Source organism: Molothrus ater, chromosome 1 (assembly GCF_012460135.2).
Source record: "Molothrus ater isolate BHLD 08-10-18 breed brown headed cowbird chromosome 1, BPBGC_Mater_1.1, whole genome shotgun sequence".
Lineage (NCBI taxonomy): Eukaryota > Metazoa > Chordata > Aves > Passeriformes > Icteridae > Molothrus > Molothrus ater.
Window position 1 is genome coordinate 23,270,567 of NC_050478.2, and position 17,546 is coordinate 23,288,112.

General features: G+C 36.8%; 1 protein-coding gene across 7 annotated transcripts in view; it reads left to right on the top strand.

Moving 5' to 3' along the window:
* The window catches only part of CDK14 (cyclin dependent kinase 14), a 440,286-nt gene that overhangs the window by 186,192 nt on the left and 236,548 nt on the right, over positions 1–17,546 (top strand). For all 7 annotated transcript variants that reach the window (XM_054516107.1, XM_036406938.2, XM_054516108.1 and 4 more), the window contains one exon: positions 5,301–5,394. In XM_054516107.1, coding sequence (XP_054372082.1) covers positions 5,301–5,394 — 94 coding nt within the window. The remainder of the gene's footprint in view (positions 1–5,300; positions 5,395–17,546) is intronic.

Here is a 17,546-nt window from a genome sequence, read left to right on the forward strand (position 1 = left end):
TGTAAAGGTATTGGTAATTAAATTTCTCTCACTGCCAGTGAGCTCTTGTAAAGTTTTATCAGCTGAATTAGCTTTTGATTGGAAAATTCTGTAGGCTCAGAATTCATAGCTATGCTGTGTGTGAAGAAGTGAGGAAGTGTCTGGGTCTGTAGTTATGGGAAGCACATTTCAGTTCTGAATGCTGAAATCTGAAAATCACTTTTATCCATTTGCAACATTAGATTTGCTGTTACTTTTTCATTTGTAGAAATATCTTTCATGTGTGTAAGGAAAGTACATTATGAAAGTTATCTGGATGCAGAAAAGAAAACCAGGAAGTACATGTTCAACAACAAAGTGTCTCCAGGCAAAATGTTGCTCAAGTTTGAGGAGTATTTTATTTTCTTGAGCTTATTTTGACTCTGCTTTTATAGAACAAGTGAGTTCAATAGAAAGAATGCCACAAGAAGGGATCTTGTACATTTTAATCCTTCATGAATATAGTATTTCTTAATATAGAAACTGAGTATTGCTACAAAGCACAAAAACCTCTGGAGCTTTTATATCTAGGTATTCAGTGACACATGCAAGAACGTGACCATTCTATTCTCTTGTAATTACAATTACTTCAAGTCTGACTGTAAAGAAATACCTTGTGTTATCAAGTAAATCAGTTATTATTCATTGCATATACTGCCTGCACGAATTTTAATGTTTTTTGTTGTCATGGAAGGGAAATTTTGGTTCACTCATTACGTCTGATGTGACAACTGCTGTTTGCCTTATTGCTACTGTATTTTTATCAGACTGTATCATCCATTAGATGTTATTTCTTATAAATCAAAGAAAGACAAATTCCAACCAACATTAACAGACATGTTCATTAAAGACAAATTCAACCAACTTCAGCTTTTGTGGGTATGCCAGCAGTCTGCTGCAGTAGAAATAAATCAGATCTTTGTCAGCTAAGGAGAAAAAGTCCCTTGCTTTACATTCCTTTCCCCCAAAATTTGTTTTCATCATTGTGTTCATAAGAAGGATGATAAAGAAACATGACCTTTTTTCCTTGAATAAATCAGACAAGATAAAAATCTCTTTGCCCTTACAACATGTATATTACTAGGATTTTATGGAAGATGCTACAGTATTACATCTTGGTGACAAATCCATAAAAAGTAAGGCAGCAGGATTTTGAAGGGGAGTGTGTAGGTTTTGTGGGGTTTTGTTTGTGTTTTTATTTGTTTGTCTGTTTGCTTTTAAATTCTGATATATTTAACATTACAAACAGTGTGTAGTTTAGGAAGCTTGAATGAAAACTCTGTAGTTCCTTTGAATTTCAGAAATCTCACTAGGTATTACTGAAAGGAATTCCTTGGCTTTCATAAAATGCCTTCCCCCTGTGAAGCCAAGCTCTGCACACAGAAAACAGGCTTAATGACTAGATAAAAATATTATGTGAAGACCCAGCATAGGTTTTCACTGCAAAGATCATGCTGAATATTATCACCTGCACTGAGCCTTCTACAAAGGAGATCTGTTCAAAGCAGAATATTCAACACTTTAAAGCATATATAGTAAGAATATAGGGTTTCTATATACTTGATTTAAGTATAAACTAAAACTTGGTTTGGAAACCGCTCTTCTTTCTGGAGTGTGTCTGTACTTTCTTTTATGGCTCCATCAAGAAAAGTTATAATATTAACTGAAGGAACCTTCCCTTTATATTGTGCCTTACCAAAGCTGTTATGCTTCTTTTTGTTTGTTTTACAGTATTCAAGTACAGATTTGCTGGAGATTCTTGTAGCAGTAAGAATCTTTGTTACACAGAGACAGGAATGTGAATCCCTAACCAAACACATATGACCAATCCACCAAGTAAGGAAGTTATTTTTAAGGGAATACCCTTCTGAATTATAAAAGTTGTGCAGAAAAAAAATCAAAACAAAAACAACAAAAAAAAGAAGGTTTCTGAGGGGTTCGACTTCCTTTTTATAGGCTCATTTACTATGCTAGTTCAAATGCAAGAGAAGACATTCAGCTGTGCTAGTAACTCTTACTCTGTGTAAGGCTGTACAGTGACAGCCAGAGTCCCAGGAAATTAGGCAGGACAATAGAAGAGCAATATTAGATGGCATGGCCATGTATGGGTCTCATCAATATATCAATAGGTTTAGTCATGCTTTTTGTCATCAGAGAGTAAACCACCCATTTCAGCATTATATGGCTGTCACTTTTACTTTGCAAATTTATCCTATGCCATTGCATTGGAAAGATCTCTGAACAGCATTGCAGCATTTTGCTTATTTATCCAAACTCAGAAGTCATACAAAGAGCGTAGGAAAATCCCAACTGAATACACCAAAATTTGTTAAAGTAATATTATTTTGTCAAAAATTATTTATATGTGCTTCCTGAAAATGTCATTGTAGGCTGCATGTGCACAGATTTACCTAAATAACATACCCTTGGAAATGCATGCACCTTATAGCCTCTATTTCATATTTTAAGTAATCTTTGGGTCATTGAAACTAGAGCTGGGACTGGTGTATGAGATCATCCTGTCCACTCTACTGTTAATGCAAGTCTGTTTCCTGAAGAATATTCTTAAGTATTTCAGCTTGTCTAGTTTTACATGACTGTAACTGGGCTTCAAGTCCATTGGGAGGCTGGGATATAGCACAATTATTAATTGTATTTCCCTAACACTCACCCTAAAATTTCTATTTCCTAAAGGCATTCTGCTATTTCTAGTTACACTATTTTGGACCTACCTAGCATTCTGGGAACCATTAAAATCCTAAGCAGTTCTTCCCTGTCCTTCGTTTTGCATAATTTTAAATACAGAGTCATCACATTCTCCCTTGCCCCTTGGGTTTTCTTGTAGCCAAGGATGACATAATTTTCTTAATTTTTTCTTCAAGACCCAGTTTTTTCGGACATTATAATGGTTTTTGCTCTGTTCAAAAGCATCTCTAAACTGTTTAAAGTTTGTGAGGTCTACAAAAACAAGACAAAATTTCAAGGCCTTGCAGAGGTGTTGTTTATTTTCTCATTTGCAGTGTGCGCACTTACAGTTTGCAATGCAGGGATCCTATTACAGACTCAAGTTTCTACTTACTGTGATCCTAAAATTCACCAATACCACTATGACATCTAAAATACCATCCAGCCTTCTTCAAGCCTTTATGTGCTGTTAGGGCTTTCTAGGTCTTACCTATCCATTTCCTAGTTCAATGGCATACTTTTTCTGTATTGCTATTTTCCTTTTTTTTTAAGTATTAATTTAAACTTCTCTTTTTATTGACTTACTCGTCAATGTGCTGAACACCATAACCTTTGAAACCAATCATAACCTTAATTTTCAAGTAGGGCTGAAGAGAACAGCAGTCTTCCAGCTCAACTCTTGAAGGTTGCTTATAATTTCTCTCCCCAATGATTATAATACCCTTTTGATTTTGTATTAGGTGTTTGTTTAATTCCAGTACTCTTTTATTTCAGCTTATCACTAAATGGAATTCTAGGCTGCACAAAAGTCCAAGACATATGATAGGATATAGGATATTTATAATAGGGTTCTTCTTTCCCAGCAGGAAAATTGTCTTCAGTTTTGCTTGCTGTTCTTGGTTTTATGGGTTTTGGTTTTGCTTATACTTGTATCAGAACCAGTAAAAGTGGACAAATTTATAATGTAAAACAAAACAAAATTTGGCAAAATCTTCCTGCTCTCCTTACCACATTTCTGTTCAAACAGCTAGATGAAGATTTGTATATGCTCTCAAGTGATATGCTGGTTTACTCAAATGCTTGTTTTCTGGTTGCAAGAATAGAACTGTGATCCTCTTTTCTTTAGTCTAAGTTCAATTGTTTTATTGCTCATCTTGAATAAATGGCTCCTGGGTAAAATCTCAGATTTTTCCTTGCCTGAGATGCTGGTACTGTTTATAAGCATTTGACAAAGATATATTGTGCCTATCTGTGCCTAATGAAGCACTAACCAGACTAAATGATGAATGGCAGTTTAATCAATTCAGTTCATTTAGTAACCAGCAGAAGCATATGGAACATAAATTTTAACCTCTCTTTTATAAACACCTGATTTATTCTAAAATATGCCTGCAACTGTGCTTTCTTAAAGTCTTCTTCCACTTTTTAATGCCATGAGAAGCTTTACTTAGTGTATCTAAGCTCTGGGTGGTAGAATAAGAAAATGGTGATGTATATTTAATTTTCTTCTTCAAAAATTTGACTATCAACCCGCATTGTCCTAGAAAGTAAAATTGTTTCATTATTGGGTATTTGTCAAAGCCTGAGAGATGAGTAAAGCACAGGTCATTTACTGATACTTTTAGTTAAGTGTTATCTGTAAGTACTCAGCTCCAGTCTTAACGAAAATACTCAACCTGTTTTCATTAAGTTGTTTCATTCCAGAACCACTTCCTCACCAATATATGCACACAAATCCTAAAATTAAATGCTGCTTTCTGAATGCATCATCATGATGCATAAGCAATGAAAAAGTATGTAATTACTACATTCCAAATAATTCACTTCCAAAAACAAAGTTAAATTAGAGGTTCTTGCTGGGATTTTTCTGATACAGAAACAAAACTCTCAATTTTACGGGGAGGTGGTGCCGTAGTTAGTGTTGCAAATTCTTAGTTCATTTTGATATATGTTTTGGGGATTTAAACATATTATTACTTTGAGTGAAGAGTGTTTTTGTGTGGTTGCTTACCCAGACATGGTTGTACAGCATGCGTGGGTGTTTGCATATGAAAGTTGTAGAAAAATGTATGCAGAAAAATGCAGTTGAAGAAGTTGAAGTATTAATCAAATTCTGCATCCTATTGATAACCAAAAGGGAAGTTTCCTCTTAAAATTATTTTTACTGAGGGAACAAGCAACTCTTGAGCTGTTTTCATCTGGAAAAGATACAAGTGCAAGTTGTGCTTCCATGTGCTGGGCCTGTCCCCATTCAGCTTCTCCCAAGGATGTTCTCACTGCCATTCCCACATCCCCAGAGTTTCTTTGGGAGCATGACTATTCTGCTTGGGAAGCACTAATACACAAACCAGCAGCTGTGCCTTTATTGGTCTCAACACTCGCCAACCATATTCCTGCTACCTCTACACATTTCTTCAAACACCTGAGAAGTGTTCATTTCTATACACTGGTTCTAGCAAAAGCACATGTCTGTCCTTCCACCTGGCATCAATTAAAAAAAATATTTAAACACTGGTAAAGGATACAAAAACATTGTTGTTGGCTTTTTGGTCTATAAGAAATCTTTCTAACCTTGCCTTTATTTTTTCCTTCTGTAGGGGAGTGGGTTGTATCTTTGTAGAAATGATTCAAGGGGTCGCTGCTTTTCCAGGAATGAAAGACATTCAAGACCAACTTGAAAGGATATTTCTGGTGAGTTCTTCATTGATGAAGTAAGATTACAAAGGATCAATTAATAAATGTTCACATATTTCTTTGTGTTAGGAATTAAACTACTGATAGAGTCAAGGATTAGAAGCCCGGTCCACAAGCTACATACAGTTTACTTGATATATTTTGTGTAAAAATTCTGTTTATAATTTAATAATTTTTTCACCTTTTTTTTTTTTAACAAAGATGTTTATGCAATTGTGAAAAAGCTTTCCAAATGTCAGGTAATGGAAATCCACACAGTTTGTCATCTTCACTTTGCAGAGGACAGCTCTGGATGGGTTTATTGATCTTCTACTAATATTGTAGTGTTAATGCCAACTATTTTTTGTTATTTAGATGTATAAAGGAAAAGCAAGATAGGAAGTAGGTGAGAAACAGAATAGGAATTTTGAAATCATGCTTATATTCAGGTTCAGCAGGGGTCCTTGACTACTGCTTCTGCAGCCTGGTTAGGGCCTTCATGTGGGTTGCTCAAAGGCACTGATGACACATCTACGTTGGCAGCGAAATAAAAGGTAATTTGTCTCAAGAATAACGATAATTTTTGCATTTTTCTACACAGGGTTGTGGTTTTCTTTGTTTGCTTGGGATTTTATTTTCTTTTGCTCTTTCTTCTGTTGTGCTCTGGGTCTGACCAGAGCAAAACAAAAGGGTTTGACCCTAACAAAAGGTTCAGGAACAACTTTTTTTGACCCCAATAAAGGTTTATATCCACTCTATGCCCCACTGGGAGCTGTGCTGTTGTGGAGTGGGTTTGTTCAGGGAAGGCCCTGCTGACCAGAGTGACTCCTGGAATGCTGGGTGGTCATCAGGGAAAGTATCATAGGAGCAGCATCTACCCCTAATGTGTCAATCTCTGCCTTGCTTCTGACCATAAATTTGGAAGGGAAACATGAACATACCCTTGCTTTCAAAGGTTATTTTGTCAGTAGTCATTTATTTCAAATGCAGAGTATTTATTTGGTATTCTTTCTGGGTCCATGGGGAGAGGAAGAAAGTCTTTCATAATATGTTTAAAAAATTTACATTCTTCACTTTATTCAGCCTTGCTTGCACTATATCTCTTTTGTTGGGACATCACAGAATTTAGCAAATGCTTTTAGGAATGACTCATAAAAAGTATCTCTCTAAAACAAGGCCTTACTTGATTGTGATATAAATATAACTCATTTTCTGCAAAATATTTGGTTTTTCTACTCTGTTGGCTAATACCCTGAAAATTCTGTGCTGTGAAAGAATAGCTATGCTGCAACATGGACTGGGAGCAGCAGTTCTGAGCAGTTCCTGTGGCGTGTCTCATTGCTTTGTTTGTTTGCCAGCTTGTGTATTTTAAGCTAGCAACTTCTGAGCCAGTTTCTGGCTTTTGTTTTTTAAACTAGTTGTGCTTTTCATTTATTAATTTGAAATTTTCTCCTTATTTATAGAACATGAAATTTTGAAAGTATTCATTCCTCCTTGGGGTTTTATCTCATTTATTGCAGTAAAATCTTATTGACTGCTTTTGCTGTTGAAATTGAGGGCACTTGTAACAGCAGAAATCAGGTTCTTCCTTTAGTGGGGCCTGATTTGCAATTTATTGTATGAGATTGTAAGATATAGTGCAAAAAGTGATAGTGATGGGTCTATCATATAAATCTGTTTTTGTATGCCTTCTGTAAACCTTTTGTGTAGTTCTATTTTTTCTCTATCCTCACAACTATTTGAATGCAAAAATGCCAAGATTAATGCAATCTAGGATGAATTTTGAGGCCTGCCAAATTTTGTTTTTAAACTGCAATTGCAAATACTAACAGTGTTGAAGTAACAAGTGATAATTTATTGATACTCTTTCTTTAATTTGATCTTTTGCGAACCATCAAATAAATAAATAAAATTTTGGTCAGGATGTTTTATGGTCCATGGCAAATCAGAGTTAATTTTAAATCCCAATTAATTAGGCTTTCTAATGGTAGTATCTAGTTATCATTAGCTAAATAGTTTCAATGGGTGCCCTTCCTAATGTACTCTAAGCATCACTGAGGCTCGAACTTATCTATTTAAAAGTTACAAACCAGAGGATTATTCTTGTTTGGTTTTGTATTTGAACAGAGGGATTAAATTCATTAATTCTCCAGTGAATCATAGATAGTAGGGTAGTTAATAGCACTGAAGGACAAAATGAATCTGTTGTTATTTGGTTGTTTTACCAGATAACCAATATGATTGACTCCCACACAGTGAGCGCTTACACAGCTGTGAAAGAAACACATCAGCCATAAAAAGACTTTTGCAGAAAGACTTCCCAAAGTTCACGTTTTCAGCATCCACCAGTGACAATTTTCTTTTAACAGAGGCCTCTCTTCTGAAAATGGTGGAAGGCACAGTCCACCTTCACTCTGATCCAGTAATCCCTTTGTTCACACCTTGTACACAACGTGGAACAAAAAGGAACATTAATCTTTGTCATATCTGCTGCTGCTGTTGCTAGTCATAGCTACATGTCCTTAGCGTGTTAGGAGCCAGGTTGCAGCTCTTAGGGAACTGGTTACATTGTAGTAGGAAAACTGGAAAAATGTAAGAAATAGTAGCCAAGAAAAGTGAATAAAATTTAACATGAATAACAGTTTAAAAATCTTAAATGGCTGTTTGATTTCCTATTGTTTAGTGGCCATTATTATGTAAATGAAATTAAAATACATTTTATGTATGTTGTTTTAGCAATTATGAAGTTGAAGTCAGAGAGATTGTCTAAATGTTTTTGTGTATCTCTATTGCTGGCTTCTTCACATATCGACATAGCAAAAATAGATGCAACACAACACACCACATTTGTTTCTTCCTCATTATGAATGGTGTTTATTTACATTTCATAACAGCTTAATTAAGTGATTGTTTATAGTAGATTGAGAACAGTGGTTGATCTTTCAGTTTTGTTTAAGGACTTTTCTCTTTAAGCTTGTCTCTCCTGATTTCTATTGATTCAATTTGGGGGTTTTTAAATGGTAATATACCCTGATTCTCTATTTCTGTTACAGCAGCTGTTTTTAATAAGCATACTCAGGTTCTATTACAACCACAGGCCTCAGTAAAATAGCAAGGGTTTATGCACAGGATGTGTTCTCAGAATCAGACTAGCACTTGGAGATGTTGATGAATAAGCAGCTGCAAGTTGTTATTGTTACACTTTGGATCTGATAATGCAAATTCTTTTTTCTGCCTAAAATTAAAAGTGTTGATAAGCTCTTTTAAAAAAACTGTGCTTTCCAAATGGGACTCACATGTATAAGTAGGTTGCTTTTCCAGAGAGGTTTAACAGTGAATAAAGTGCCTTAATGCAGAGGTGTTTTGGTTTAATCAGTATATGATTACATTTTCAATCCTGCTTTTTTCCTGCATGTTGAAACTGGAGTTACTTTCTGGGTTGAAATGTGTCATAGAAAATAAGAGAGGAAAGTGTAGTATCATAGAATTAAATCATAAAATCATTAAGGTTGAGTCTAACCTTTGACTGAATACTACCTTGTCAACTAAACAAAATCATTAAATTCCATGTCCAGTCATTTTCTGAACCCTTCCAGGGATGGTAACTCCAGAACCTCCCTGGATAGCCAGTTCCAATGCTTGACAACAATTTCAGTGAAGAAATTCTTGCTGATGTCCAGCCTGAACCTCCTTGGGCACAGCTTGAGGCCATTTCCTTTTGCTCTGTTGCTGGTTTTTGTTATTACAGCCTGTAAGAACTAACAAGTCTCTCGCCTCAAATTATTAAACTAATGATGTGTCATCATCATTTCCTGAAAACTTTTTGCATTGCCATTCTCTGACACCATCAGCTTGGGTTTTTGCTGCAAGGTGCTAAGTCTGATGGACTGAAGACATGAAGTGGTAATCTTAGCATTCCTATGTAGTCTTGCAATACGTGTACAAGACAGGATGAAACTTTGATCAAGTGCACATTGAGCAGTAAAATCATGAGAATAGGAAAAATGTGAGGCAATATGTTGATTCAAAATAAAATTACACAAAATTGGGAAATAGCATTTGGCTTCTGATAAGGAATAGCTAAGATCTTTATCAGTAGTTTATTCCTGTTCATCATTTGTTAGCATACATATCTCTATATACAAACTTTGAGGTTTTCACATCAAGGAGAATGTGCCATTGTAAATATAAAATTTAATTATGCCTAGATGTTCAAGCTGCACCAAATGCCTTCAAGTTAGTGCCGTACCATGGAAAAATTGACAGCTCCTTGGATCTGCTGATGATCAGTATGAATTAGTTGAGTGTTAAAGCTGATTACACTGAGCAGCCTGCAGTATGCTTGTGCATGCCACACTGGAGGTAGCAACTTGGTTACAGCTCTGATTTTTATATAAGCATGTGCTTTTATACTTGCTGCTCTTAACAGATTCAAAACAGACCAGAGTTGAATCTCATGTGTTAGCTAAATTTTTCTTTGGCAGAGATTTATTTTTTTTTTTAAGTGGGAAGGTATTTCTGTCTTTTCTGTCTTACAGGAGCTTTCTGAGAGCCACAATTGATCAAAGTGAATTTTTCTCCCAGGCTCTGAAGTCTTCCCCATAAGGGAATAATCTGTGCATTGCCTGAACTTTAGCCTTGGTGCCACTACACTGCAAATTAGATTTCACTGCAGGAATAATGTACAAAGAGTTCTCCTGGTACTTTGTAGCTCTCTGCACAGGCAGGGCAATGGCTTTTAAAGGCTGGTTTGTCTGAAAATGGGCATTCTCTCTGCAACCATGGTTGTGGGAAGCATGTGCACCACAGCAGCATCACACTGCAGGTAGGGTGTCACAGCAGGAGTGGGAGGTGACAGCCAGAGCTTCTCTATTTCCTGACACACATATTGAACAAGCTGAGGACTCCTCTCTGATATTGGATGCTGTTGCTCTGTTGGGTACCATAACACACAGTACTAAAAAGTAATTAAAAGGGAACAGTATGCATTGAGCCCAGCAGCCTGATCTGCCAAAGGGCAACACGAGAAACGCCAGCTTTCCACTTGGAGCTGTGCAGCAAAACACAAGAGTCTGCCATTTCAGATAGCTATGGAAAATGCCATTTTCATTTCAATGGGAATGGAAGAGTTTCTCCCATTATTGAAGATTTTAAAGGCTAGCAATATTATTTTTATACATATTTGCACACATACTTGTGATATATGACTACAAGCCTGAATGCAAGCCAGTAGTGTTTCCTCCACATCTGTTGTTAACAGGCATTTGTGAAGCTGCAAAGTTTTATCCCTGTAGTTCTGTATCTGAAGGTTTGCTTCATGTCACTGACATCCTCTGAAGCCTGGGATAATGCTTTTTGAGAGCTTTTAAGCTTATGATGGACCCAAAGAAAATGTGCTTTCTGGTACATTGTATTAGTAGCATCTTTTGGGAAGCTAGCAATGCTAAATCCAAGGGAGGAGTACTTTAAACCATTGGGTTTTGAAGTTCATCTGTGTAATCAGGTACTTAGTCAAATTTATTTTTCTTTTTTTCCCATTTCATTATTTAAAATATGTTTTTCTTTCACTCAGTAAATAACTTGGCTCTGAAACACAGGTCATTCATCTCTGATGGAATACATGTAATTGTGAGGCTGAACGTGGGCTGAAATTTTATTTTGTGTAGTAGGCACAGTGTCTATGGTGCCATCTATTCTTCTGGTTGGACGAATCTATTGTAATATAAATGTAATATTGTTCTTGCTTAGAGGGCTAAGTTTGTGTTTTCCTCCCATATCTTTCCATTTGCTTCCCACCAATGACTTCATGAGGAAAATTAGGGGGATTTTTGAAACTAATTAATTAGAAACATGCTGCTGTGTTCTATCTTCTATAACACAATATGTAAGTAGAGAAGTGAAATCCTGCTAGTAAATCTACCTCTCCTTTGCTTTGCAACAACAATATGCAAAATATTTTACTTCTTTTCAGCACCACTGAAAATTAATTACATAAATAGCAGGCTTCTCTACCTGTGGGTCTTCTCTTTGAAGCTGTTAGCACTTACTCAGTATTTTACTGTACTTGCCTGCAGGTTTTGCACTGATACCACTTTTACAAGGTTCCTCTCTGGGCTTTATGTCTTATGCCAAACTTCAAATGAAAGTAATTCTAAACTAGGCAAGTATGAGTGAAATTAACCTTTGAAATTAACTTTAAAAAATAAAGTAAATCTTCTATGTGTTCGTGCTTTGTAAAGGATTCTGGTAATATTTCAAATTTCTTTTTATGGAGTTTCAGCTCAATTTTTGGTCTCTGACTGCACTATATTGCTTTGTGTATTACTGTGTGAGTAGACTTTTTCCCATATAACAGGGCACAAGGTAAATTATGCTAATTTGCATTCACTTTTTCTGAAGAGCTCCCATCCTCACCATGTCTGAGTATCAATAGTCTGTGCTGTTCTTTGCCTTATACCATTAAACCCATATGGTCCTGGGGAAACAAAATCGGCCTAGGATTTAAAAACAGCAATCTTGTAAAAACGTAGGACAATTTCTACAGGAGTATTGCCTATGTGTGCTAGGAAAGGAGGCTTGAAAAAGTATGTATCTCACACTCTGCTAACGTTTCTTTTAGAAATTGGGGCACTCAATCTCACATTTATCCATGTTTCAAGTCATAAAAACACCCACCAGTGTATTATGGACACTTTCCAGGGGAGCTACCAGCTGGCAGCAGAAGAGAAGAGAAGGAGAGGAAATAATAAATTAATGTGTAACCCCATCTTTTTGCTTTGAGGGTTGGCTGGATTTCAGGCCAGCCAGTCACACAACCTCATGCACATAGGTGTCATCTGCCTGCAAGATGTTCCTGTCCAGCCTGCTAATTCTGAGCAAAACCCTGAGCATGGCTGGGCTGGCATCGCAAGAGTGTGCATTATCATCATCTTGGTAGTGCAAAACATGAGGAGTAATTGGCTATCAGAAAAAGAAAACAAATTAAGACATGGCTCAGTGGAAAACAATGGCTTTGTGGTTTTCTTTGGAATCAGAATGTTTACTTTCTGCCATATTTCAGTTGCTGAATGAGAAATGGGCTATAATTATAAGGAAGCATTGTTTCTTTTCCAGACTTGCCTCTAGCCTTGGAGAGGATGTTTACAGACAATACATTGAAAAAAAATGTGATGAGACTCAGCTGGTGCAAATCAGCACCTGGTGTAAATCAGTGCTCAGATTTACATCTTTGCAGGCACCTTCCTTCTTGGCCCCTTACACCACAGAAATATCTTCTTTGCTGTGTAAAATCCCTCTCTGTGCACATTGTGTCCACATGTGTTATGGAGCTGTAATTGCAAATTACATTTTTGCATGCAGGTGACACTGAACAGAAAAACAGTTGCAAGCAATTTGTGCATTTGTGGGGCTGAAGCCCATTCTGAGCAGAAGTGTTGATCTGCTATCAAGAAATTTATTCTACAAGATAATATTGTACTATGAGAAACAAAGACACATTAAAAAAACCTTACCCAGGTGTGCTAGCTTTATTTGCTAGGTGAGATAATAAATTATCAGGCAACAAATTGTCACATTGCTTTTTCTTTCATAAGTAAAGAAACAATGTTCATTGTACTTGAATCTTCCCTTTTCCCTTTCTTCTTTCACTTGCGTCTGAATTGCACATTGCTTGTCAAAAGTGAGGTCTCTGTGTGGCATCTTGATGGCCAAAATTGTTGTTTATGATCTGTGGCAAAAGCTGAAACATCCTTAAGGTTATAAATGTTGAAAAATCAATGTGAGTCTGTTTTAGATGGGTTATGAGAATCAGAGATTGATATGTCTTGCCTGTCTACACACGTTTCTTTAAAGACTTCAAGAAGAATAGCCAATTTCTTCTGTCCTCCTTAGAACTACTAAAAGTAATTAGCTCTCTCTGTCATGGTGTCTGGGGGAAACTGCCCCTTCAGCCCATGCACACACTTTGAGGTACCATTTGCAGTAAGCCTAATTTGAATAAAGTTAGACTTAAATACCTATTTCAGTGTTTCCATTATCAGTGCTCAAAACTAGGTATTAATTTAGCAAGATGCTGAGCATTTGCTGTAAGATTGTCTTCAACTCTCATTTTCACAAGCTGCTGATTCATAGTGAGCTAAATGTAAATTTTGAGGTAAGCTTAGTGATTTCAGGAGGCTTCAAGTTTTTAAGGGGCAAACATTAGTACACCTTGATTAGGATAGCTGCTTTTCTAGTTCATTAAATGGCTATGGTTCAATAACTTGGCATAAAATTTTCATATGTTGAAAATTTTTTAAAACCTCGTCCAAGTTTTAATTATACATATAATAATGCTGTCACACAATTTCTGTGTGTCCACTATTTGTGTGTTGCCACTTCTTATGAGACTTGCACAGAGAAAAGAAAATCCTACTGACAAAAGCAGTATTAATAAGTAGGAAAAGGGAAAAGAAAGGGAAATGAAATGTATTCTGCTACATAAGAAAATGTTAAAAAAAAAAAGAAAGTCTTCATAAGATACTGAAAATAGGAGAATTGCCCAACTAGGATCTTATTGCAATAGGTATTCTCAAATGAGTGTGAAATAAACAGAGCAGGTTATGAGCTGTGCTGTATTATGTTTTATTCTTTTGCTTTGGTCCTCCCTTCCACAGTCTTCTAAACTCTCAGTTTAAAGTGACTTGGAGGCTAAAGCAGAACAGGATTCTCCAGCTGTCAGTTGCAGGAAGAAAAATGTTCTGTGTTTGCTGTTTGTCTTTAGAGTGTGCATGTATATCACTGTGTAGCTGTATTTCTGGCAAATGAGGTCTGTTCCCAAGTACATCACAGAAAGCTAACAATATATTTTGTGACACCATAGTGAGAATTCTTCACAGTGCTTTCTCAGGACAGGATAGGACCCAAATGGCTGCAGTGCAAACTCTCAAACCTGTTGGTGATAGAGCAGAACAGCATAAGGTAAATACTTAGCACAGAATGTAGTGTGCTACAGCAGGTATGTTCTCACAAATCAAAGAAGATTTTTAGCATCTGACTTAGAACACTGGAAGATTGCAGTTGGACTTCTGTATCTTTTGATAGGTGAGAAATCAGTTGACTTTGTAAGCTTTCAATTTGATTAAACTTTATTACATTATAAAGAGGGATATATTACTTTAGAACAATGCCTACTTCCTTTCACAGATATTTTAAAATATTCTAAATCTACTTCTTTTTTAAAATGGTGTTGTTTGAATTATAACTCATTTTCATCTTAGAACAGGCTATATTTGCATTTTTAACCTATGTATCCTGAATGTGATTGTATTACAATACCTGGTAGTTGTGCTGTTCTCATAAGAGAAACAAAAGTACATAAATTTTGTATCTCTGAACTGACCCTTCATGAAAATCAGAGGGAAAGCAGCCAAGGATTTTAACAATCCTTTAAGTATCCTTCATGTCTCATCTTGGTATGCATCCATAAAACATATTGCCCTAATTACTTAAAAAGAGACCTTAATAATTTGGAGGTTGGAGATGCTGTGCATTTTGGTATAATCTGCTCTGGTCTGATAAGTGAGATTTGTGGTTGATGACATTGCTATGCTGCTGAGCCAGCTCATTACAGTGTGTTAGTATTCCTCCTTCCTCTTGCAAAGGGAGGGGTGGGGATGAGGCCCTGCTGACCTCACTGCATCATATCACTTTATCTGCTGCTCAGCAGTTCAAAGCAGTTTAAACTGTACCCAGGGCAAATAATCTTTTGTTTGTTTAATGGGTCTTTTCATGAAAACTCTGCAATACCATATTCCATAAAAAAAATTCAGACCAGTTGAATGTAGCTGAAAGCTAAAGGTAGTGAAACACCTGTTTGCTACTAAAATCATCTCTTCATTTGGCTTCATTTACTTTCAGTAAAATGTACTTTTGGTGCACCTTCCTACTACTTCTGCTTTATAGTATCTTTTTCTTGCTAATGTTCTCATGGTTTTGTTGCTTTTGTGGCCTTTTAAATAGCTTAATGATAACATCGTGCTGCTCATCTACATTCCTCACATAGTCCAAGAGATCAGCTGTGCCTACAGGGTTGAGAGGTTGATTTTTCTCTCTGATAACTTGCATAGTTGATTGTCCATGTTTCATTGGTATAGCATCTCCTTTTCTTCTATTTCAGTGAGATCTTTAAAATTTACCTCCAAAGCACCTTGTAATAGCAGAGTTGCTCATGTTAAAGATCAAAATTGTCATTTCACTGTTGTATTTGATGCTCCTTCATTTTTGAGCTTTCATGTCATCAATATTTCAGGCCATGCATTTCTGTGGACCTTAATGTACTGGGGACAGAGCATAAGAAATTGTTACTCCAGTCTTCCCCCTCCTCTCTGTCATTATTGATGAGCAGTGGTACTGAAGCTCATTGTCATATATCTGTGCAAATTTTCTTTTTTTAATTTGTGTACCCTATTTATTTAGTTATCTGTTTCTCCCTCTGGATTGTTTTTTATTCTGTTTTTCTGAACAAAAAAATGTGGAGCATGATATACAGGTGTTAAGTAGCTCCAATCATTTGAGAAATTGCTGTAATTCACTCACACTTCACTAATTATTTCAGTGCAAGCCCCCTCAGTTAGTATTGGAGGTGCAGGCAGTATGTTCTCCAAATACTGAATCCTCTCAGCTCCTTTCTCCAGTGAGTAGAGAGGATCAGTTCCAGCAGCTCCTGGGAAGTAGTTCCATTTTGCCCAAGAGCAGGATCTGCCACTGCAGCTGCCCTGCAGGCAGTGTAAAGTTTAACTGGAGACAGGAGATGACTACACCCTAGTCCCTCCTGCTTGGTGCTTTTGCTAGCTCAGAAGCCATGGACAAACTTACCCAGTGCACCAATGTCAGAGCAAACATGATGGTTCACTGAAGCTGGCAGTGCTGCTGCCTCTCCCAGTTGAGATAGACCAGATTACATCTTCATTTAAACAAGCAAAATGAAAACTCTTAGGCTATCTGCCATCTGCTTAAGGCCACAACTGCTAAATGAGCGATAAATGGTTCCAATTTTTGAAAATTTTATCATCTCAACATTCTGTACTCTTTCAAAACCCATTTCTGATCTCAATGTTTGGGCATGTACCTCATGGTGTCAGGGCAGTGAACCCCTTCCTTTCAATGGGTTTGCAAGGCAATAGGTGAAGAAAGTGTCAGGACAATGGGTAGATGTTTCAGCAAAGAGTTCACTGGCAATTTCCAAAGTGCACTGAGTGAGGTGTGCTGGCTCTCTAGGCTGCTCTGGAGGATACAGGTTCTGTTCAGCCAGTCCTGCCACAGACCTTACCATCCTTTGGGTCAGAATTCATAACTCCCTGGGATTCTGCACTGACCCCACTTAAAATGTCTCAGCTGCTTTTATAGCCACTCTCGCTCCATCAGATGTAGGCTGACATTTCCCCCATTTATAGGAAGAAAATATTTCTGTACTTCCATTTGTCATTTTTCTTGCTTGTTCTGTGCCTGTGATTCAGAAGGATAGTATAAAACTCCTTTCTTTTGTAGCAGCAAAATACTGCTGTTTGGAGTGAATACCCCAAGCATCATGCTGTGTTTTGTTGTAGGAGGCACACTTCCAACTGTATCACTTGAAATGGATTTTAAGTAATAAGGTTAGAAATTTTTAAAGGGATTTGATTTGGGATTTCTGATAAGGTTCAGTATAGGAATCAGCTGGATATTTAGACATCCAAGAAGAGTACTCTCATCTATCTATATAGCCATCACAACTGGAGCTCATTATTAATGCACTCACTGTTTCAGAAACATTGTACCACCTGAACCTGCACTTTCTTCAAATGGCAGTGTGACTGGCAGCCTTCATTTTCTGCAGATTGTCACTTAAAAAACTTGACAAAATACCCACTGCATCACTGAGCTCCATGTGGCTTCACAAATCTATTCAAAATTGAGATTATTACAAGATCAAGATCTTAATTGGCAAAATAAGGAGCTGGCAAACTTCTGGATGATCTGATCAGATTCTGATGTTGTGCTGTTCTGTGATGCTGAGCACCAGGCTTCATGTATAGGTCTCAGTGTATGTTACCTCCCCTGTTTTTTTAGGTGAGAAAAAGAATTTTCATGATACTTTTTTTTTTTTGTTTTTTTTCCCCCAGAGAGTGAGCTCAGTCAGCCCAGCTCTAGTA